This window comes from Cnephaeus nilssonii, assembly GCF_951640355.1.
Source record: "Cnephaeus nilssonii genome assembly, chromosome: 5".
In the NCBI taxonomy this organism is placed as follows: domain Eukaryota; kingdom Metazoa; phylum Chordata; class Mammalia; order Chiroptera; family Vespertilionidae; genus Cnephaeus; species Cnephaeus nilssonii.
The window spans coordinates 17,764,351-17,782,970 of record NC_137076.1 but is presented as its reverse complement, the minus strand read 5'-3'; the positions used below and the strand labels follow the sequence as shown (position 1 = coordinate 17,782,970).

At 49.0% G+C, this 18,620-nt stretch overlaps 1 protein-coding gene and 1 pseudogene across 6 annotated transcripts in view; one reads left to right on the top strand and one right to left on the bottom strand.

The window, feature by feature from the left end:
* Nucleotides 1–1,911: 1,911 nt before the first annotated feature.
* The window catches only part of SUGP2 (SURP and G-patch domain containing 2), a 29,252-nt gene continuing 12,543 nt past the window's right edge, over nucleotides 1,912–18,620 (bottom strand). For 2 of the 5 annotated variants that reach the window (XM_079771439.1, XM_079771440.1), the window contains exons 5-10: nucleotides 17,305–17,792; nucleotides 16,230–16,341; nucleotides 10,996–11,483; nucleotides 6,543–6,604; nucleotides 5,342–5,478; nucleotides 1,912–4,642 (exon numbers count right to left, since the gene is read on the bottom strand). In XM_079771439.1, the coding sequence (XP_079627565.1) occupies nucleotides 4,522–4,642; nucleotides 5,342–5,478; nucleotides 6,543–6,604; nucleotides 10,996–11,483; nucleotides 16,230–16,341; nucleotides 17,305–17,792 (1,408 nt within the window). In that variant the 3' untranslated portion in view covers nucleotides 1,912–4,521. The remainder of the gene's footprint in view (nucleotides 4,643–5,341; nucleotides 5,479–6,542; nucleotides 6,605–10,995; nucleotides 11,484–16,229; nucleotides 16,342–17,304; nucleotides 17,793–18,620) is intronic. The other 3 variants (XR_013813538.1, XM_079771441.1, XM_079771442.1) reach the window with 3 other exon arrangements.
* LOC307100243 (protein Mis18-beta-like) lies at nucleotides 10,009–10,989 on the top strand (annotated as a pseudogene). The gene has a single exon. The product of its transcript is annotated as a protein Mis18-beta-like (transcript).

The window sequence follows — 18,620 nt, the reverse complement described above, 5'->3', positions numbered from 1 at the left end:
AGAGAGAATCTTTTGTTGGCTGCCTCCGGCACGTCCCACACTGGGGATTGAGCCCACAACCCAGGCATGTGCCCTTGACTGGAATGGAACCTGGGGCCCTTCAGTCCGCAGGCTGACGCTCTTCCCACTGAGCCAAACTGCCTAGGGCTCATTGGTTCTTGTATGTGCCCTGACATGGGATTAAACCTCCAACCTTGACGTATCAGGACGCTCTAACCAACTGAGCTACCTGGCCAGGGCAACAAAGGCCTGCTTTAAAACTGAAGATTGGAGGCCACCAAGACCAAGATGGCCGGGAGACTTGCTGCTTTCCTCAAGAACACCTGGGCCAAGGAGCTGGTGCTGGTTGAGTTCTTCACCATTGGGGGCCTTGGTATTTTTCTGCCCCCTTCAACCCCTACACCAAGCACGAGGCCATCATCAATCAGGATACACCCTACAACTACCCAGTGCTAGTTGGAGATGATGGAAACATGCCTGACACCCCCAGCCATCCCCAGGACCCCTAGGGCCCAAGTTGGAGTGACTGAGAGCATCTCCACTGACAGGCCCCTCCCCTGTGGCCCCCAATAAAAATGTGACAACGGCAAAAAACAAAACAAAAAACCCACCCCAAAACAAAACTAAATATTAGAGCCTCTCCAGCAGCATGCTCTGCTCCTCACAGTGCCCTGGGGCATTCAGGAGGCTTCCTGGAGGCGAAGGTGGGGAGAAGGGAGAGGAGTGGGATACTTAGGTCCCAGTTAGCCCTAAATTACAGGGTAGCAGAGGAAATGGTACCTTCTGAACGGAAAGAAATCCTTCCCAGATGGCAGAGGGGAAAGTGAGGCCTGAGGTGGAATGACCAGCCGGAGGTCAAAGCCTGGGCCATCTCCCAGGCTGGAGACCCCCATACCCTATGCCCTTGTCTAAGTGATCACCAGTCTGCTGGTGAAAGGGAGCTGGGGGGCTACTGGAGAGCAATTCTGATTGCTGCTCATCCCCCACCTCCAGTCTTCCCAGAGTGGGTGGGGTTGTAGGTTTTGGGTGACTTTCTCAGGTCATGGCACTAAGGCCCATATCACACACCCACTTCCCAGGCTCTGGTGAAGATGAAGGCAAATGTCAGGGAGGTTCTGGGCTGACAGCAGCTCCCATCATTGTCAAATGGGCCCTCACCACTCCTGAGTGTCCTCCAAGACACAGTGGCGAGAAGGAAGACTCAGGGGCCCCATATCAGCTTCTTAAGGAGCCTTGTCTCATCTGTCCCCATTTGATTTGCTGACAGATCCCCTCCCCAACCATTCCCCACTTCCCTGGTGCCCTGGGTACGTCCGAAGCCTGCCTCCTGCCTGTGCCATGCTCAGGTGGAAGCCCCTGCAGGCCCATGTGTTCAGCCACCTGCTGTGATCTTTGCCCTCTCCCCCAACCTGAAGGGACAGGGGTAGCTGGAAGAGGAATCAGACACAGGCTGACAGCACAGAGGAACAGCAGGGAGCTTTGAAGACACCCACAGGCTGGCTTCTTGGTCAGGGGGTGGTCTAGCTGCACCTTGGTCTATCTCTGGCAGCTGGAACCCCAACCCTGGGAGTCGGCAAGGCCTTGCGGGGGGTGGGGGTGGAGGGCAGTCGGGGCAGCTAAGACAGGGCTCCCAAGTCACAACACCCTCTCAAAGGTAGGTTTCTGTTCCTAGCACTCCCCCCCTCCCCCAAGAGAGTCTGCCTGCTCCCCGATGTACTGGGTCCTGACCACTGCCTGCCCTCGTATCAGCACCTTCGGGGCTTTCCCAGTTACTGACCAGGCTCCCACCCTGGCAGGCAGAGGACATGCCCTGAGGCAGGGTGTTTATGATCTGGTTCCATGTAGGCACCACATCTACCATATACCCCAATGGCCTGATTTTATAAATACATCAATGGAGACCATGGAAGATCGGGTTCCTCTACATTTATTGCAACTGCTAAGTGATTAACATTCACAACTTCTTAGATTAAAAACAAAAACAAAACTTGCATTTTGTAACATCACAAACGTCTTCTAGGTTTTACCAAGGACCAAAAACACTAAAATTCTCTATTTGATTTCCAGTGATGGAAACAAGCCAGAGACAGTAAGCACCCAAAGTGGCGAGTTAGCACTTTCCGGATGCCTGTTGTCCTCACGGGAGAGACCCTGGAACTAGAATGACAGAAAAGACGCTGTGACTTTGACAAGGCCACACACCCGCACACGCACTCACAAGTTCCCTGCAGAGCATCCTTTGCTGAGAGAGCAAGATTGCACAGAGGGCCAGCACGCACTGGTCCCCGGCCAGCAGCTGGCAGAGGACACTCCACCATGCTCCACCCTGGCACCTGCGACGCCTCAATATTGACTCCACAGGAGAAATGTCACTTAAGTGCTCAGAAGACTTTGCAGGCTCAAGAAGTAGGTGTTTCCTTTAATACTTGCCAAAGGTTCATGTCCCCAGGACGAGGAGTGGCAGGAGGTTGTGGGGACAAGGCTCACATCCTGGGAATTCCTAAAGCATTTTACTTGTGAATAAAAGTGGAGAAAGCCAAGAATGAACACACTAGGCCAGAGCGAATATGACGTTCAGAGCTACGCTCCAAGAGAAAGAGAAATGTGCTGGGGGATGCCCGTCTCACTCAGGCCAACAGGTACTTTGTGACCAACGCCCTGTTCTCAGAATTCCGTCCTGTGGCCCAACCCATAGCCAACATGGAAGGCTGACGGAAGGACTGGGAAAGAGAGGAGTAGAAGATGAACTTCCACAGTGTGCATCTCCCAAAACACACCACCCTTGCAGGCTGGTTCACCTCTGCTGAAGGACCGCCAGCATTGCCATGGCCATAAAGATGTGCTGGATGCCAAAGCAATAGAAGTGACCAGAAGCAGGCAGAGATCTGGGGGCTATACCTGACATGTAGAGAGTTGGTACCAGGCAGGCGAGATGCCATGGTGAGCAGCAGGACAGACATAGATAAGACAGAACCACAGAAGCAGGACTATAATTGGGAGGTCTGTGCTCTGAGAATGCAAGGGTTTCTTGGCAGCCAACACAAGCAGCTGACAAGGTAACTCACTGCTGTGTTCCTCAAGCATGTACCATCAGAACGACCAAGTTATCTAGATTTTAGCACATATTTAAAACTTCCACACTGCTGTTTTAGGAAGAAGCGCCGAGATGATCACAGCCTGAGAATTTAACATGTAGTTGCAAAGCACAGGGAGAAGCTGGAAGGGGTGGCAGCCATACACCTCGAAAGAGCAAACAGCTGTGGAGCCCACCCCAAGAGGATCCTCCCCGTTCTGTAAAAGGGCCCTAACAAAACAATTATTTCCACCGCACACATGCAAAAAATGAAGAGTCTGGAAGAGTTTATCCCCACCCCTTTGTAGGAAACCTCATATGTGGTTTAAAAAGAAAACACGAACTGTAGCTTTCTTTGTGGCTTCTAAAGAGAATTAAAAATGTGGGGAAAGTTTCATCAGTGTCGTGACTACTCCCCACTGAATACAGCTGTATTATACCGTTGCTAATTTTTGTTAAGTCTCTTGGGATGCATTTAAGAGATGAGACTCCATAAATAACACATTCATGGAATCAAGTATCTCCACTTGTTCAGAGCTTCAGTGCTCCACCGACAGGCTGTGGTGCCAGAGTACAGATTACATCCCGTTTAAGTTCTGGAAACAATAAGAAGACACAATTGGTAATCATTTCAGCATCAAGTTTGCTAAGAGAACACTTCTGGAGAGCAACGTGCCAGGCCAGCACCACCTTCTGTGGGAACCGGGAAAGACTCGGAGAGGACTTGCTGCCCAAAGCAGTTGGAAGAAGAGGAAAGGCAAAAGCAGACTGGAAGTGGTGCATTCTTTTTTCTTTAAGAAAAAGAAAAGCCAGCAGAACCTCTGCATCAGAAACTGCAGAGACATTTGTTTTTTCATGTACACACCGAACTGACTTGGGCTCTGGCTCCAGGGTGGATCCGGGGCAGAGGTGGCGTTTTTAGAATAATTGTTGCTTCAAGGCTTATCTTTCTCACCAATGGTTTTCATCTATTTAAGGAGAGAACAATTTTGTTCAAAACTGAGTTGGACATTATGAGTGGGGAGGGAAACTAAAGAGAGAGGAGAAAGATGAGGATATTCATAGGGCCAAGACCCTTCGGAAGGAAAAGGATTTGAAGACCCCCAGAGAGGGAAATGGTCCTCTGCGGCCAGCTTCCAGGTCACCCTTACACTGGTGGGACACAGGCCGCTCCTGTGGCAGCCTGGGAGTCCTGAACTGAGGCCCCGCAAGCAGGCCACGGGCAGCTGTGCTTGGCGAGTGTGGTACTCACTCCTTCAGCCAACCTGGAAGGTGAGAGGGGGGGACAACATCCGCATCCAAAGACTCCTTTTGTTTCCCTCAAAGGTTTTTTTTTTTGAGGTCTGGTTTTGGAGTGTGGGGAACACCAACTTTTGTGGAGGAACCGTCGCTGCATATCAAAATGCCAGCTTAGGCAGGACGCCCAACGTTCCAGCTCATGCACCTACCTATTTGTTGGCTCGTTTGTGTCTGTACATCTGCATCATCCTCTGACGGAAGACGTCAAACGTGTCTTCCTTGTGCTCCTGCCCTTCGGCGCCCAACCCCTCCCCTTCGGAGGCTGTACCCCTAAGGAGCAAAATGGAGAGTTAGCCACACCTGTACCCAGACCTGGCCGCCAAGAGATTGGAAATGGCTTGAACAATCAGAATGGACAGAAGTATGTGGCGGCAAAGGAGAGGGAAAGTGCAGATGTGATCCCCATGGGAACAGGGCACTCACCTGTGCAGGTGCTCAGGAGCCTGGATTACAGCAGAAAGCCCGCCCCCCCCCCCCCCCACAGGTGCCAAACTTAGTTATCAATGAAATAAATGCTTGGATGTTAATGGACTTAACCAATTAACACGGTTGGCCCCTGGCAGGGTTGCATATGGGTTTCCAGAAAAGGAAATGTGCTTCTTGGTGTAACTACCTAGAATCACCACTCAGCTTTTATGACAATGTGGCCAAATGCCAGGGGCCAAGAAGCCATTTAAGAAATCTGCACAAGCACAGCAGGGAGCAGGGTGAACAATTAATTGCCTATGGAAATGTCTGCTTCTCATCTCATCTGCAGACTCCCTTCGCTAAAAACAAAAAATAAAACCACCTCCCCACCCACACACACACACCAAAAAACTGCCAACTTTAAACCATGTTCACCGTGAGGGGAACCAAGAATTGGGCTGCAGGTGGAAGGACTTAGGACCAGAATTCCAAAGGAAGCCTCTTCTAGGCACAGGCACACCACCTCACCTCCCTCCCCAGCCCCCAGTGCCTGATGCATACATGCCAACGGGCTCCCTGATGCCCTTCCCACAGGAGCCCAGGCCGTGGCCTTCCTTCCAGCCCATCTTCTGCAGCATCTGGAAGCCCAGGTTCTTGTCGGTCAGCTTTTGCTGAGTGAAGTCAAAGTCCTTGGGTTTCTAAGGAAAGAGCAGAGTGCAACATGTGGGTCACAGCAAAGTGTCCAGAGCGAGAGTCTCCAGCATGGCCCAGCGCGACACCCTGACTCCCCGGACACTCACCATCAAGCCATGGTCACCTTCCCAGTTCTCAACCTAGAAGGGACAAAACAACCTAGACAGGCACTAAGAGTTCAGTGACAGGAAGGGAAGTACACTCTGAGGTATGAAACAGAGTGTGTGTTTGTGTGTGTGTGTGTGTGTAAGTGTGTGCATGAGATACTGACTGAATCTGGGGGAGCCGGGAGGTGAGGGGGTCTTGACAGGATGATGGACCGAAGTCCACCTGCAGGGCATTGAAGGAGGGACGCAAAGGAGGGAGGAGCTTGATGTTGGCTGGGGCAGGAAGAAGGGACAAACAGCAGTGCAGGAGGGATAGTGCAGGCTGAAGGCCAGGGGAACGATGGGCAGGAGCTGCTAGCCCTGGGGGCGCCAGCTATCATCAGGAAATGACCTAAGAACAGAGGAGATGGAACCTGCCACTGACATGACAAGGGGTGCCTGTCATGCTCTCTCTCCCAGGCCCAGAAAAGAACAGCTGGGTGAATATGGTCAGGGCACATACCTGAGTTGTGGGTTCAATCCCTGGTCAGGGCACGTACGGAAGGCAACTGATCAATGTTTCTCTCTCACATTGATGCCTCTCTCTCTCTCTCTCTCTCTCTCTCTCTCTCTCCTTCTAGTTAAAGCATGTTGGGTGAGGATTAATAAAAATAAAATAAATTAAAAAAACCACATTATAGTCCACTAAATCTGAACCTCTTGAGGACCAAGACATTACTTGTTCATCTCTCCATTCCACTGCACATATCAAGCCTCAATTATCTGTTAAATGGACTACCCATGTATGTGCTTTGGACAAAGCTAAACATACTGTTTTAAAAAGCTGCTGAAGAGAAAAGGCCTTTGTTGTGCTTTGTACATTTACACCCAGGCTGAAGCATAAGTACAGCTTAATCACAAGCCACAGTGTCCTTTGAGACTCTGACAAATTCACACAAGGACTCACAAATAGTCACACCCACCTTCTTTTTGGACACAGGACGACCCCGAGGCCTGTCATAGGCGATACGAACTGGTTCGTGAACTGGAAGACAAAAGAAGTATATCTACATCCTAATACATATAAAGAGCTAGGTGGCATCATGACCGAACGGGCGACTGGCCACCATGAAGTGCATGGAGCACCTCTCAGTCCTCCCCTTTCCCGGCCCCCGAGCCGCTCACCATGGGGGGGGGGGGGGGTTGGCGGTGAGGCGGGACTGGGGACTGTTGAGCAGCAGTAGCGGCTGCTTCGAGGGGTTGGCTGTGAGCTTAGCGGAGCAGTCACCCAGGCAGCAGCGAGTTTCGCGGAGACTCGCGGAGCAGTTGAGGGGCTGCGAGCATCGTGGAGTGTCCCAGGGCAGGGAGCTTCATGTGGTGTCGCAGGGCGGCAGAGGCCATGCAATGGGGGCCAGGCTAGGCCTAGGGACCCTAACTGTGCACAATTTTGTGCACGCCGGGCCTCTAGTATATATACAAAAGCCTAAGCGACTGGCTATAGCTATGATGTGCACTGACCACCAGGGGGCAGACGCTCAACACAGGAGCTGCTGAGCTGCGGTCACTTGGCAATGGCGGTTCTCGGGTGACACTCCGAACCAGAAAGGAGGGAGCCTGATTCTGGGGTGTGTCACCTCAGAACTGCCCTCTTGCAACCCAGGACATCTTGGGGGATGTTTTTTTTTTTATTTCTTTATTGATTAAGGTGTCACATATTTGTCCTCATCCCCCCATTCCCATCCCACACCCCTCCCCACGGATGCACACCCCCCCCCCCTGTTGTCCTTAACCATTGGTTAGGCTCGTATGCATGCACACAAGTCCTTTGGTTGATCTCTCCCCCCTAACCCCACCCTCCCCTACCCTCCCTCTGAGGCCCGACAGTCCGATCGATGCCTCCTTGTTTCTGGGTCTGTTCTTGTTCATCAGTCTATGTTGTTCATCATTTCCCCTAGATGAGTGAGATCATGTGTCACTAGAAATATACTTATAAGAACCGAATGTGAGACGAGCAATAATAGTTATGCTGACAGGCAAATGAATCAGTCTGTAGTGAGTTTCTTTCTGGACCAACAGTTCTTTTGAGACCCAATTTCAATGTCCACCAGTTCCTTATGTGTACATGTCGGCACTGACTTTTCAGCTCTGGATGGTGGACAAATGGTGGTAATGCAGGTCCGACTCCCTCTGGTTTGGTCTCGCCCGGACCCAGGGGCGCGGCCTCACCCGGACTCAGGGGCACGTGGCCTCATCCGGACCCGGGACCCAGCATCACCCGGGCCCCGGGGCGCGTGGCCTCACCCGGACCCAGGTGTGCGCGGCCTCACCCGGACCCGGGATCCAGCCTCACCCAGACCCGGGGGCGCGTGGCCTCACCCGGTCCCCTCGGGGGATGTTTGAGAGCTGGTTTTGGCCCGATCCCTGTAGGCCAGGCCAAGGGACCCCACCAGTGCACAATCAGAGCCAGCGAGGGACCGCAGAAGGGCTCCAGGGTGTGTCCGGCCCATTTCGCCCAGTCCTAATCGGCTGAACCCCAGCAGCAAGCTAATCTACTGGTGGTCAGTGCGCATCATAGCAACTGGTTGAAAAGTCGGACACTTAGCATATTAGGCTTTTTTTATATAGGATATGTGCTTTCCCCATATTTGAGAGAAAATGAGGGCTCTACAATTTTGGCTAATAGCCTTTCTGCTGATAGAAGGTGTCTACGACGTGCACAAGGGCAGTTGCTTGGCTTAGCTCCTCTCAGGAACTGTGTAACCCTGGAGCACGGAGGCTGAACACAGGGGCTCAACTGAGGGCTCCTTGCTGTGGGAGAACCGCCTTAAAAATAAGATGCCCATGTTTATGATGAAGGACCAAACACATGGATCATCCTCCATGACTACAGGACTACACTTTGCTTCACAAATGAACTATGTGCAATGCTATGTATGCCCTCCAGCATCACTGTGACTATCCTACTTTTTAAAATATATATTTTATTGATTTTTTACAGAGAGGAAGGGCAAGAGATAGTTAGAAACATCAATGAGAGAGAAACATTGATCAGCTGCCTCCTGCACACCCCCCACTGGGGCTGTGCCCGCAACCAAGGTACATGCCCTTGACCGGAATTGAACCTGGGACCTTTCAGTCCACAGGCCGACGCTCTATCCACTGAGCCAAACCGGTTTCGGCATGACTATCCTACTTTAAAGAATTAAAGTCCACACAGAACTTTCCAACAAAAACAATTGTGCTTCTTATACAAAGCTCCAAATCACATTATTATTGTTATTATTTAGTGACGAAGGGGAGATCAGCAGGCCTTGTTTTGTCTCATCAGCCACTCAATTAAAAAACTGAGAGATTCCGAAATAGAAAAGGACTCCACTTTCCCCCAGGGAGGACATACTTAAGCATTGTGATATGCTACCAACACCTGCAGTAAGAGTTCAGTACAACAGTTAGCAATCCATTGCAATGCCAAAATTAACAAACACAAACCATGGGACTGTTCTATTAGTGGGAAACTATATTAACACTGCTGGGTGTAAATGTGACAGTCTCAAGAACATACAACAACACAGGTGACAAATGACAGGGCACTGTTTACCACCACCGCCACCTTACACACATGTATCGCAGCATCAGTCCCACACTTGAAGCACAGCCCAGGCTTGGCTGTGTGGACACTTGGATGGATAAGGCCATGAGGAGTAGCCTGGGCCATGATCAGCACATCAAAAGGCCACAAATAATAACATTCCACTTACTGAGCCTAGACAAGGCAAGGCCAGAAAACAATCAGTGGTTGCTGGGGGCCGGGTAGGAGAGGGGACTGTAGACACTTTCTGGGGACAGGTTCCAGCTCAACTACACTGGTGGGTTCATGCCTGTACACATTTAACAAAACTCCTCAAACTGTCCACTTAAAAGAGATGCATTTTATTGCTGGCAAATTGTACCTCAAGAAACTTAACACAGGAGAGCAGGAGATGACCTCCACAGAGCACATGGCTCCTGCTAATGGATGCATGAGACCAGCCCCGTCCCATGTCCTCCCACCTCACTGTCACAAAGCAAGTGTCACTACCCCCGGCCTTCCTTGGCTCAGAAGGCTGGGTACCCCTTCTCCCCCAAGGCCATGGGCAACAAACAGCTGAGATGACTCGGGCCAGTTCTCCCATAGTCAGGGCTAATCTGCTGGAATCAGCAATAAGGGAGACCCTGAGCAATATGTGGGATGCTAGAAGCCAAAGACTACTCGGCAGAGTCTCTTTAGAGTGCTATCATTAGACAAATGGAAAAAAAGTGAGTTTCACACAAACATTGGCAGTGGTATACAAAACTACTAGGACTGTTTTAGGTTAAAAAACACAAAACCAAAGAACTCTATATTGAGGAGGATTTGGGAGGTAATGTCCAGTTTGGTGGGTGGAATCAGAGGTGGAAAGGTAACGGGGCGGGGGTGGGGGGAGGCCCTGGTGCGCGTTCGAAATCCCGGCGGCGGCCACGGGAAGATGGCTGCTCAGCCATGGCGGCATCGCTCTCGGGGTTACAAATAACGTTATTTTGGAAGTTCCCTTCCTTGTTGGCATTGAAGGTTTACTCAAAGGCAGCACTTACAACCTTTTATTCTGTAGTTCCTGTGGGATTCCCATTGGTTTCCATCTGTATTCTACCCATGCTGCCCTGGGTGCATTGAAAGGTCCCTTCTGCCTTTCCAGTGACAAAATGGAATGCTATCTCTTAAAAACAAAAGCCATAGTAAATGCATCTGAGATGGATATTCACAACATGCCTCTACCAGAAAAGATTGCAGAGCTAAAAGAGAAGATAATACTAACGCATAATCACTTAGTTCACTGATGAAGATGCTGAAGGAAGTGACTCCTGACCAGTCCAACACAGAAAACTGATCTAGAACCAGAGCTTGAGTACCAGGGTCAGGCCTTACTGCCACCTTCAAAGACAGGTGCTGTTCAATCATTTCTTGAGAAAGATCAACTTTAAGAACGGACAGGAAATGTGGTTTATTATGTTTACATCTAGGCTGATTTTCCAAATGATTTGTGAAGCTGTTTATAGAAGATGAGAAATTAAGGAGCTCTCTGGCCAAGATTCATATCTATTTGACTTCTGAAATTATTTTAGCTCTCTTATCAGTTTCATAGTCATTTCTGAAAACACCTTTAACTGCATATTTAGGGATTAAGGGGCAATGTGCCATGAATGATCTTAAGAAATATATGGTAATAAAGTTGTACTTAATGTTGAAGAAAAAAAAAAAAGGCAACAGGGGTCATCGGGTTATCTTGTGGCTGAGGGTCAGCAAATTCTTCAAAACAGGCAGGTAATGTCTCTACCTGTTCCACAACCAAGTACCACTAACTCCTCTTCAAGTGCTAAGCAGAAGACTATGCAGGGCTCTGCACCGATGCTGGCACTCACCTTTGGGCTCTTGGATGAGACACAGCCTCTTGGGAGCCGGAATCATGCCGACCTTCAATGACTTGCTGCTGACCCTCTTCCGGGGAAAGCAGGCCTGGGCAGACGTGCCAGCAGGGCCATCCTCGGCTGCCTCGCTTGGAAGGCCATCAGTCGGGGGGCTGCCCTCGGAGCCCTCAGAAGTGGCAGCCCCTCCTGGAGCCCTGGAGGGCCCTCCAGGAGTGAGGGCCTCCTCCTCTTCATCTTCTTCCTCCTCATCCTCCTCTTCCTCTTCCTCCTCCTCCTCCTCAGGCATCACCTCTAGGCTCTCCAGCTCAACCTCCTGGTGAGGAGGCTCATTCGCAAACTCTCCTTCCCCTTCCACGGACTCTAGGGCGCTCTCGCTGGCATGGAGGTTCAGCGAAGGTGATGTAAAACAAATCGATGGGCACAGTTCAAATACCTTCTTTCTATAGAATTTGAAAGCTGAGCTATTTTGGTCTTGTAGAAACCTGGGAAAAAGATGATACACATTGGTTAACCAGACAGTTCTCTGAACATTCTTATTTGCTCAAACTGTCTGAATGGACCTGATGAAGCTGGGGGTGGGACCAGGGAGTGAATAACCGGACCTCTTTCTACCACCTATGGCTGGTGGTGCAGCTTTGCAGTGAGATAGAAAGTTTGAGGAACCAGAATGTGAAGCCTAATTGCTTTTCAGGGGAGGGAGGTGGAGGAACAAGGTATGCAGTGGTGACCAGGGAATGTGCTGGAACGAGCTCTGACACTCAGCCCGGATATCCAACCTGGCCTCACTCATCCCTTTCTAGTGAAGCCACTAACCCTCTGAACCTTTGAGCGCTCTCTATGACTCTAGGGTCCCTCTCACATTTCCAGGTACAAGATGGAGGAAGCGTGTCACCCACAGAAACGCCTGTCTTGTGTTCTGCACAGAATCTGTTTAAACATGGTGGCTATAAAGCCTCTCTGAGCCTTCAAGTTCGAGGACCACTTAGACATGTAGTCATAGCTGGGGGAGGGGGTTGGCTGGTGTGAAAAACCAAAACATGCATGAAGATACAAAATACACTTGGACCAAAGAAAAGACAGCCCTTGTTCTTGGACAGGACAACTCGACCTCATGAAGATGTCACTTCTTCCCTAGTTAACATATTAATGTTGAAAAGTATCTCAATAAAAGCATCATTTGTTTCTGGATCTGGACAAGATGATTCTAAAGTCCACACAGAAAAATAAATATGCAAAGACATCTGGAAGAACTCTGAACTAGCTCCACCAGATATTACAAGGTGTGTGATGCCTCTACAGTTAAAACAGCATGGTACTGTGATTAAGAGGTACAAATTGGTAGCTGCAAATTAGTCACAGGGATGTAAAGTACAGCATAGCACATATCATCAATAATATTGTAATAAATATGCATGGTGCTAGGTGGGTGCCAGAATTATTGGGGATCACTTTGTAAAATTATATAAATGTCTAATCCCTATGCTATATACCTGAAACTAATAAAATAATATTGAATGTCAACTGTAATAAAAATAAAAAAAAGCATGGTACTGGTCCATGAATAGATGGACAAACAGACCAAAAGAAGAGCTAGAAACACAGCATCTGATGAATGGGGCCTCTCAAACCATTCCACAAAAGAGTCTTTTCAACAAGTGGTGTTGGGACAACTGGGAAACTTTTAAGAAAAACATTTAAATTGGATTCATGCTGCAACCCCTGCTCCCAAATAACCCCACACAGATCGGGATATAAATGTAGAAACCAAGCCGTACAAGTTATGTCAGAAAGTACATAAATGTCTATAACCTGAGTGTGGGGAGGTTCTTTCTATGACTCAGTACTAGGGGTAATAAAAAGAAAAACAAATTGAGAAATCTGAACTTCTGAAGAACTACCCATAGGCAGAGTGAAAGATAAACATCAAAATAAGAAGGAAATATATACAATTACATCACAGATAAGAGCTCTTAAAAAAAAACAAGAAAAAAGAAGCCCAAAAAATCCAACAGAGGAAAGGGCAAAGATGAAGAACTTCTACCCTCCAAAAGACATTGCTGGAGCCTGGCCAGTGTGGCTCAGTGGTTGAGCGTCAACCTATGAACCAGGAGGTCATGGTTCGATTCCCGGTCAGGGCACATGGCTGGGTTGCGAGCTCGATTCCCAGTGGGAGGTGTATAAGAGGTAGATGATCAATGATTCTCTCTCATCAGTGATGTTTCTCTCTCTGAAATAAATTATATATATATATATATATATATATATATATATATATATATATATATATATATATATGTATATATGACATTGCTGGAATGAGAAGTCAAGTCAGACTGGGAGTAAATGTCTGCAAATCATATTTCTAATAAAGAACTTGTATGAAGAATATACAATGAAAAAAAAAAAGTCGCCCTAGCCAGTTTGGCTCACTAGATAGAGCGTTGGCTGTGGACTGAAGGGTCCCAGGTTCGATTCCAGTCAAGGGCACATGCCCGGGTTGCGGACTTGATCCCTAGTGGGAGGGCGTGCAGGAGGTAGCCAATCAATGATTCTCTCTCATCATTGATGTTTCTATCTCTCTATCCCTCTCCCTTTCTCTCTGAAATCAATAAAAAAAATTTTTTTAAAAAAAGTACACACAATGAGCCCAGCTGGTGTGCTCAGTGGCTGAGCGTAAACCTATGAATCAGGAGGCCTGGGTTGTGGGCTTGATCCCCAGTAGGGGGCATGCTGGAGGCAGCTGATCAATGATTCTCGTCATTGATGTTTCCATCTCTCTCCTTCCCACTCTGAAATTAATTTAAAAAAAATACACAATGAACTCTCAAAATTCATTACTAAGAAAATAAACAGCCCAATAAAAAAAAATGGGCCAAAGATCTGAAGAGACACTTAAAAGAGATATGGGAAGTACATGAGCACACTAGAAGATGCTCAGTATCATCAGTCCTCAGAAATGAGAATCACAGTGCGATACTCCTTCCCCCTCCCGTAACTGGGACAATAAAAAGACGGACACCAGCAAGTGCTAGTGAGGACAGGGAGGAAATGGAACTCTCACCCAAGCTGTTGAAAAGGCAAAATGATGGAGTCACTTGGAAAGGAAGTTTGGAAGTTTTCTCAAAAGTTAAATGTGGACCCACCATGGGAGCCAGCCTTTCCCCTCCTCGGTATTTATCTGAGAAATAAAGGCAGGTGTCCACAGAGGTCCTTATACATGAATGCTCACAGCAGCTTTATCTGTAATAATCCCAAAATGAAAACACCTCAAATACTGTCAAACAGGTGAACAGGTGAGTAACATACAGCGGTCCCACTTCTCTCAGCTAACCTATTATAATTTTTATTTTACTGCAAATGCTGTACTTATTTTAAAAGTTAAAAAAAAAATGCCCTGGCTGATAGTTCAGTTTGTTGGAATGTCATCCTGTACACTAAAATGTTGTGGGGTCTATTCCAGGTCATGACACATAACGAGGTTGTGGGTTTGAACACAGGTCAGGATGCATACAGGAGGCAATTAATCGATATTTTTCTCTCTCACGCTCTTAAAAAAAAAATCAATAAAAAGCATATTCTCCAGTATGAATTAAAAAATAAAATGTAGCCTGGCCGGTGTGGCTAAGTGGGTAAGTGTTGACCTATGAATCAGGAGGTCACAGTTTGATTCCTGGTCAGGGCACATGCCCAGGTTGTAGGCTCGATCCCCAATGGGAGGCATGCAAGAGGCAGCCGATCAATGATTCTCTCTCATCATAAGGCGAGGACAGCATGTTCTGAAAAACATTGCTCAAAAAAGGCTACACAGCCCTGACGGGTTTGGCTCAGCAGATAGAGCGTCGGCCTGCAGACTGAAGGGTCCCAGGTTTGATTCCAGTCAGGGGCATGTACCTTGGTTGTGGGCACATCCCCAGTGGGGGGTGTGCAGGAGGCAGCTGATCGATGTTTCTCTCTCATCAATGTTTCTGACTCTCTATCCCTCTCCCTTCCTCTCTGTAAAAAAATCAATAAAATATATTTTAAAAAAAAGGAAGGCAACCAATTGATGTCTCTCTCTCATTGATGTTTCTCTCTCTATCCCCACCTCCCTCCTTTCCACTCTTTCTAAAAAACAATGAAAAAAATATCCAAATCAATGAAAAAAAATATCCTCACATGAGAATTAACAAAACAAAACAAAACAAGGGCTTATGTAACACTCCCAGCTTCCCTGTACTGAGCTGTCCCCTCACTGGCTTTGCCAGGGCAAGATCCTACATGACACAGGCAGCCCCACTCTGAAGCCTGCAGGTGACCGTTCCTGAGGTCATCATGCCTGTAAAAGGCAGATCCAGGCAGAGTATTTGCAAAGCCATCAGTGCTCTAGGCAACTGGTCTGGGTCTCCCAAGAAGCAGAAGGTACCCTCAGTACAGTGCCCAGTCAAGGTCCAAAACAAGCTAGAAGAGCATGCTCGGTCATCTCTGGGTCCAAGAAATGCACTAGTTAATGTGAAGTTTTAAACTGCATTCTTTATTAGACTAAGGCACAGCTCTGCAGCACATTGGAGCAGGGCAGAGCCCCGGCAGACTGTAGGATACAATGTACACAGCAGGAAACCTACCTGCTCCCTATGCACTCCCCACTAGCTCTGAGGCGAGCCCATAGGGTTATGGTTCAGTAACAGGAACCCTGAAGGAGAGAATTTGTATCCCAGAGGCAGAGCTATTCCCTGACTGTGTGTGCTGAGTCTGAGAAATGGAGAGGATAATGGTGCACCTCCAAGCCCGAGGGTGCCAGGCTGTCGCTGCATGGAAGTGCTTGTTGCCCACACTTAGGCCAGGGACCACTATCACTCCATGAGCAGCAAATTCTCATCAGCCCACAGCAGCCAGTATGACCAGGGGGCAGTGCCCTCCTCCTCCTCAGGCCCTTGGGTGAGGATACACCCTCCCTCATTCCACCATTGTTCTGACTCTGCTCAGGTCCTGGGGACACTGCCCCTCTGCCCAGGGAGCTCTCTCTCTTCCCCGGGAAAACTCCAATTTGGCTTTCAAATCCAGTCCCTCTGGGGAGCTTCTCCCCATCCCCTCAATATCCCAGAACAGATGCTCCTCCCTCCAGCCCTGAGCTCAGCAGAAGTTACAATTTATCCCGCGTGACCTGAGGTGTTTGTCAGGCTACCTTTTGTGCTCTCAGGAGATCTGTGGGGTGAATACACTCAAACTAGAAGGGTGTGGTGGGTACATACCACAGGTCAGGGTTGTCGGTGCTGTTTTCTATGCTGAATTGTTCAATCTCTGGTCCCACCTGAGCAACAAATTTGGCCAGTTTCTCTGCAGTCTCCATAGTCTTCAAGTCAACTATAAAACAAAGCAACTGTCACACGTAAGAGCTGCCACTTCCCGTGTAGACATCATGGGGCTGTGGAGACTAATTACAAAGACAGCCCCTCATGTCCCCTCCTGCATATTTGCCTTTTGCCCTCTGACTCTGCAGCTCTGTCCAGCAGAGGTGGACTCTCCTCTCCCTTGAACTGGGACTGGTCCCAAGACTCCAACAGGTATGGCAGAAGTCCTAGGGCCTGATACCAACCTCAGGTGAACCAACCCCAGCAGGCTGCTGGGGGATGACAGGCACATGGCCCAGTCACCCAGATCACCTCAACCAGCTTCAGACAACCAGCTGCTGCCTACAAACACATGTGTAGGCCCATTCAGGCTTAGCTCCTGTGTGAAGCCACAGTTTGGAGCTGCTTGTTCTGTAGCAGCACTTGGGTAGATGGTTTTCCCCCCTCTATGTTCCCATCTAGTGCTGAGTGAGAAGCACTGGTCAGGGGGCAGGCCTGTTGCAGAAGCAGAAGGTAACAGCTAGAAGACACAGAAGGGGTACGTTGGTAACTTCAGAAGAAACTGCAGGTCAGCTAATGCTGAGGAGGGAACATAGAGGCCTAGGGGAAGAGGCAGAACAAGAACAGCGCAGCCCTGTGGAATGTAATCAGGGCAAGAACAGAGAGAAATGGATCAAGGAGTTCAAAGCCCCAGGCACAGGCACACAGCATAACCTGGTGGTCAGCAGTAGGGAAGCAGTCACTGGGCAGTAACCCTCAGGACAGGAAGAGTGCAACCGAGCTCTCAGGCTGCCCCCTTGAGGAAGCAAAAGGAGAGAAAGCACCATCTCATACACCCATCCTCGCCAGGTCACCATTGCTATTGCCCACTGCCCACTGCCCAAACCACTGAGGCCATCCCAACTCTGCAGAGACCCCTAGAGATTGGATATTCAGGACTGGGGCTCAGAGGAGGGAGACACGAGTGAACACCCACCATCAGCAGACAAGCAGGGAGAGGAGCTCTGAGGGGCTTCAGATATGTCCACTCCCGCTGGCTTGGGGGATGGGCCTGCAGCTTCTGAGCTCAGGTCCTGAGGAGAGGGCCCGGCGGAGTCTGGTGAGCAGTCCTTGGCAGCATCCTTTCCATCTGGCTGGGGCGGCTTTCCCTGCAAGGAGCCTGGAGCTTGCCGGATGTGGTGTTTCAGCCTGGTGCCCGAGGAGAGGAGGGTCTGGGTCCCGATGGTTGCTCTCCTCACCTTCCAACCCTGGAGCCCTGGAGCTCGGAGCAGCCCCCGCCGTCGCCCTGGGAGGAGCCTCTTCTTGAGGCTCTGGACTGCCCGGGCGTACAGCATGGCCCGGACTGCACACTCTGCAGCCATTGGCTTCTGACCCACTCCTGGCGAGGTCTGGCTTATCCGCTGTGCTTCTGCCAGTTTCAGCTTGTAATAGTTATACTCCAGACTACTGTCATCAGACAAAAACCTATATAACAAAACAGGCACAGCAGGACATTGCTAAAACACCAGCACGGTCACATCATTGCTGCAAATACACTTCTTTTTCTTTTATTAAGGTATTATATGTGTACATATCTTACCATTGCCCCCCTCCCAACTGCAAATACACTTCTGCAACACTTTTTCACACGATGGCTTCTCTACTGTTGAAGGTTCCAGTTGGCTCCACCAAGGATTCAGAGCTGGTCCCAAGTCACCCATTTTGTCCAGTGACTGCAGGGCAACCAGGAGCTTTGAGCAGTGGTAGAATCCTCCTCCATTTCTGTCATCAGCAGCCATGAAGGGCCTCATAGCTCCTGGAGGCTTAGCTACACAAAGCAGTTACCCTGGAGCCATGGAAGCATTTTGCTGCCAGCACACGACAGGCATTGCTCCTGGACTCCATTGAAATGGTGGGCGCTCAGTGACCTTTTAACTACATCATTTACTCTAATAAGCAAGTACTGTATTTATGATGAAAATTTTAATTTTAAAAAATCCTATTCATGTGAAGAGGCAATAAGGCAAAAGGAAGACAGCAATAAATCACAAATAGCTGCTGTGACATATCCCTCATTTTACACATATTCTTTGCATGTATATTGCAGCTCATTCTTAAGCCAGCACAGCAGGGATGCAGACTTCTAAGACTGAATGAGAGGGGACCACAGGGCAGGTCTGCAGCAGGGCTGGTGCTTGAACCCTGGTAAACCTGATTCACCCTAATGTTCTTCCTAGTGGTCAACACCACCACTCAAAATAAACACCTTATCCTTTGCTCTGGACACCATAAGAGCGACATAAATATTGCTGT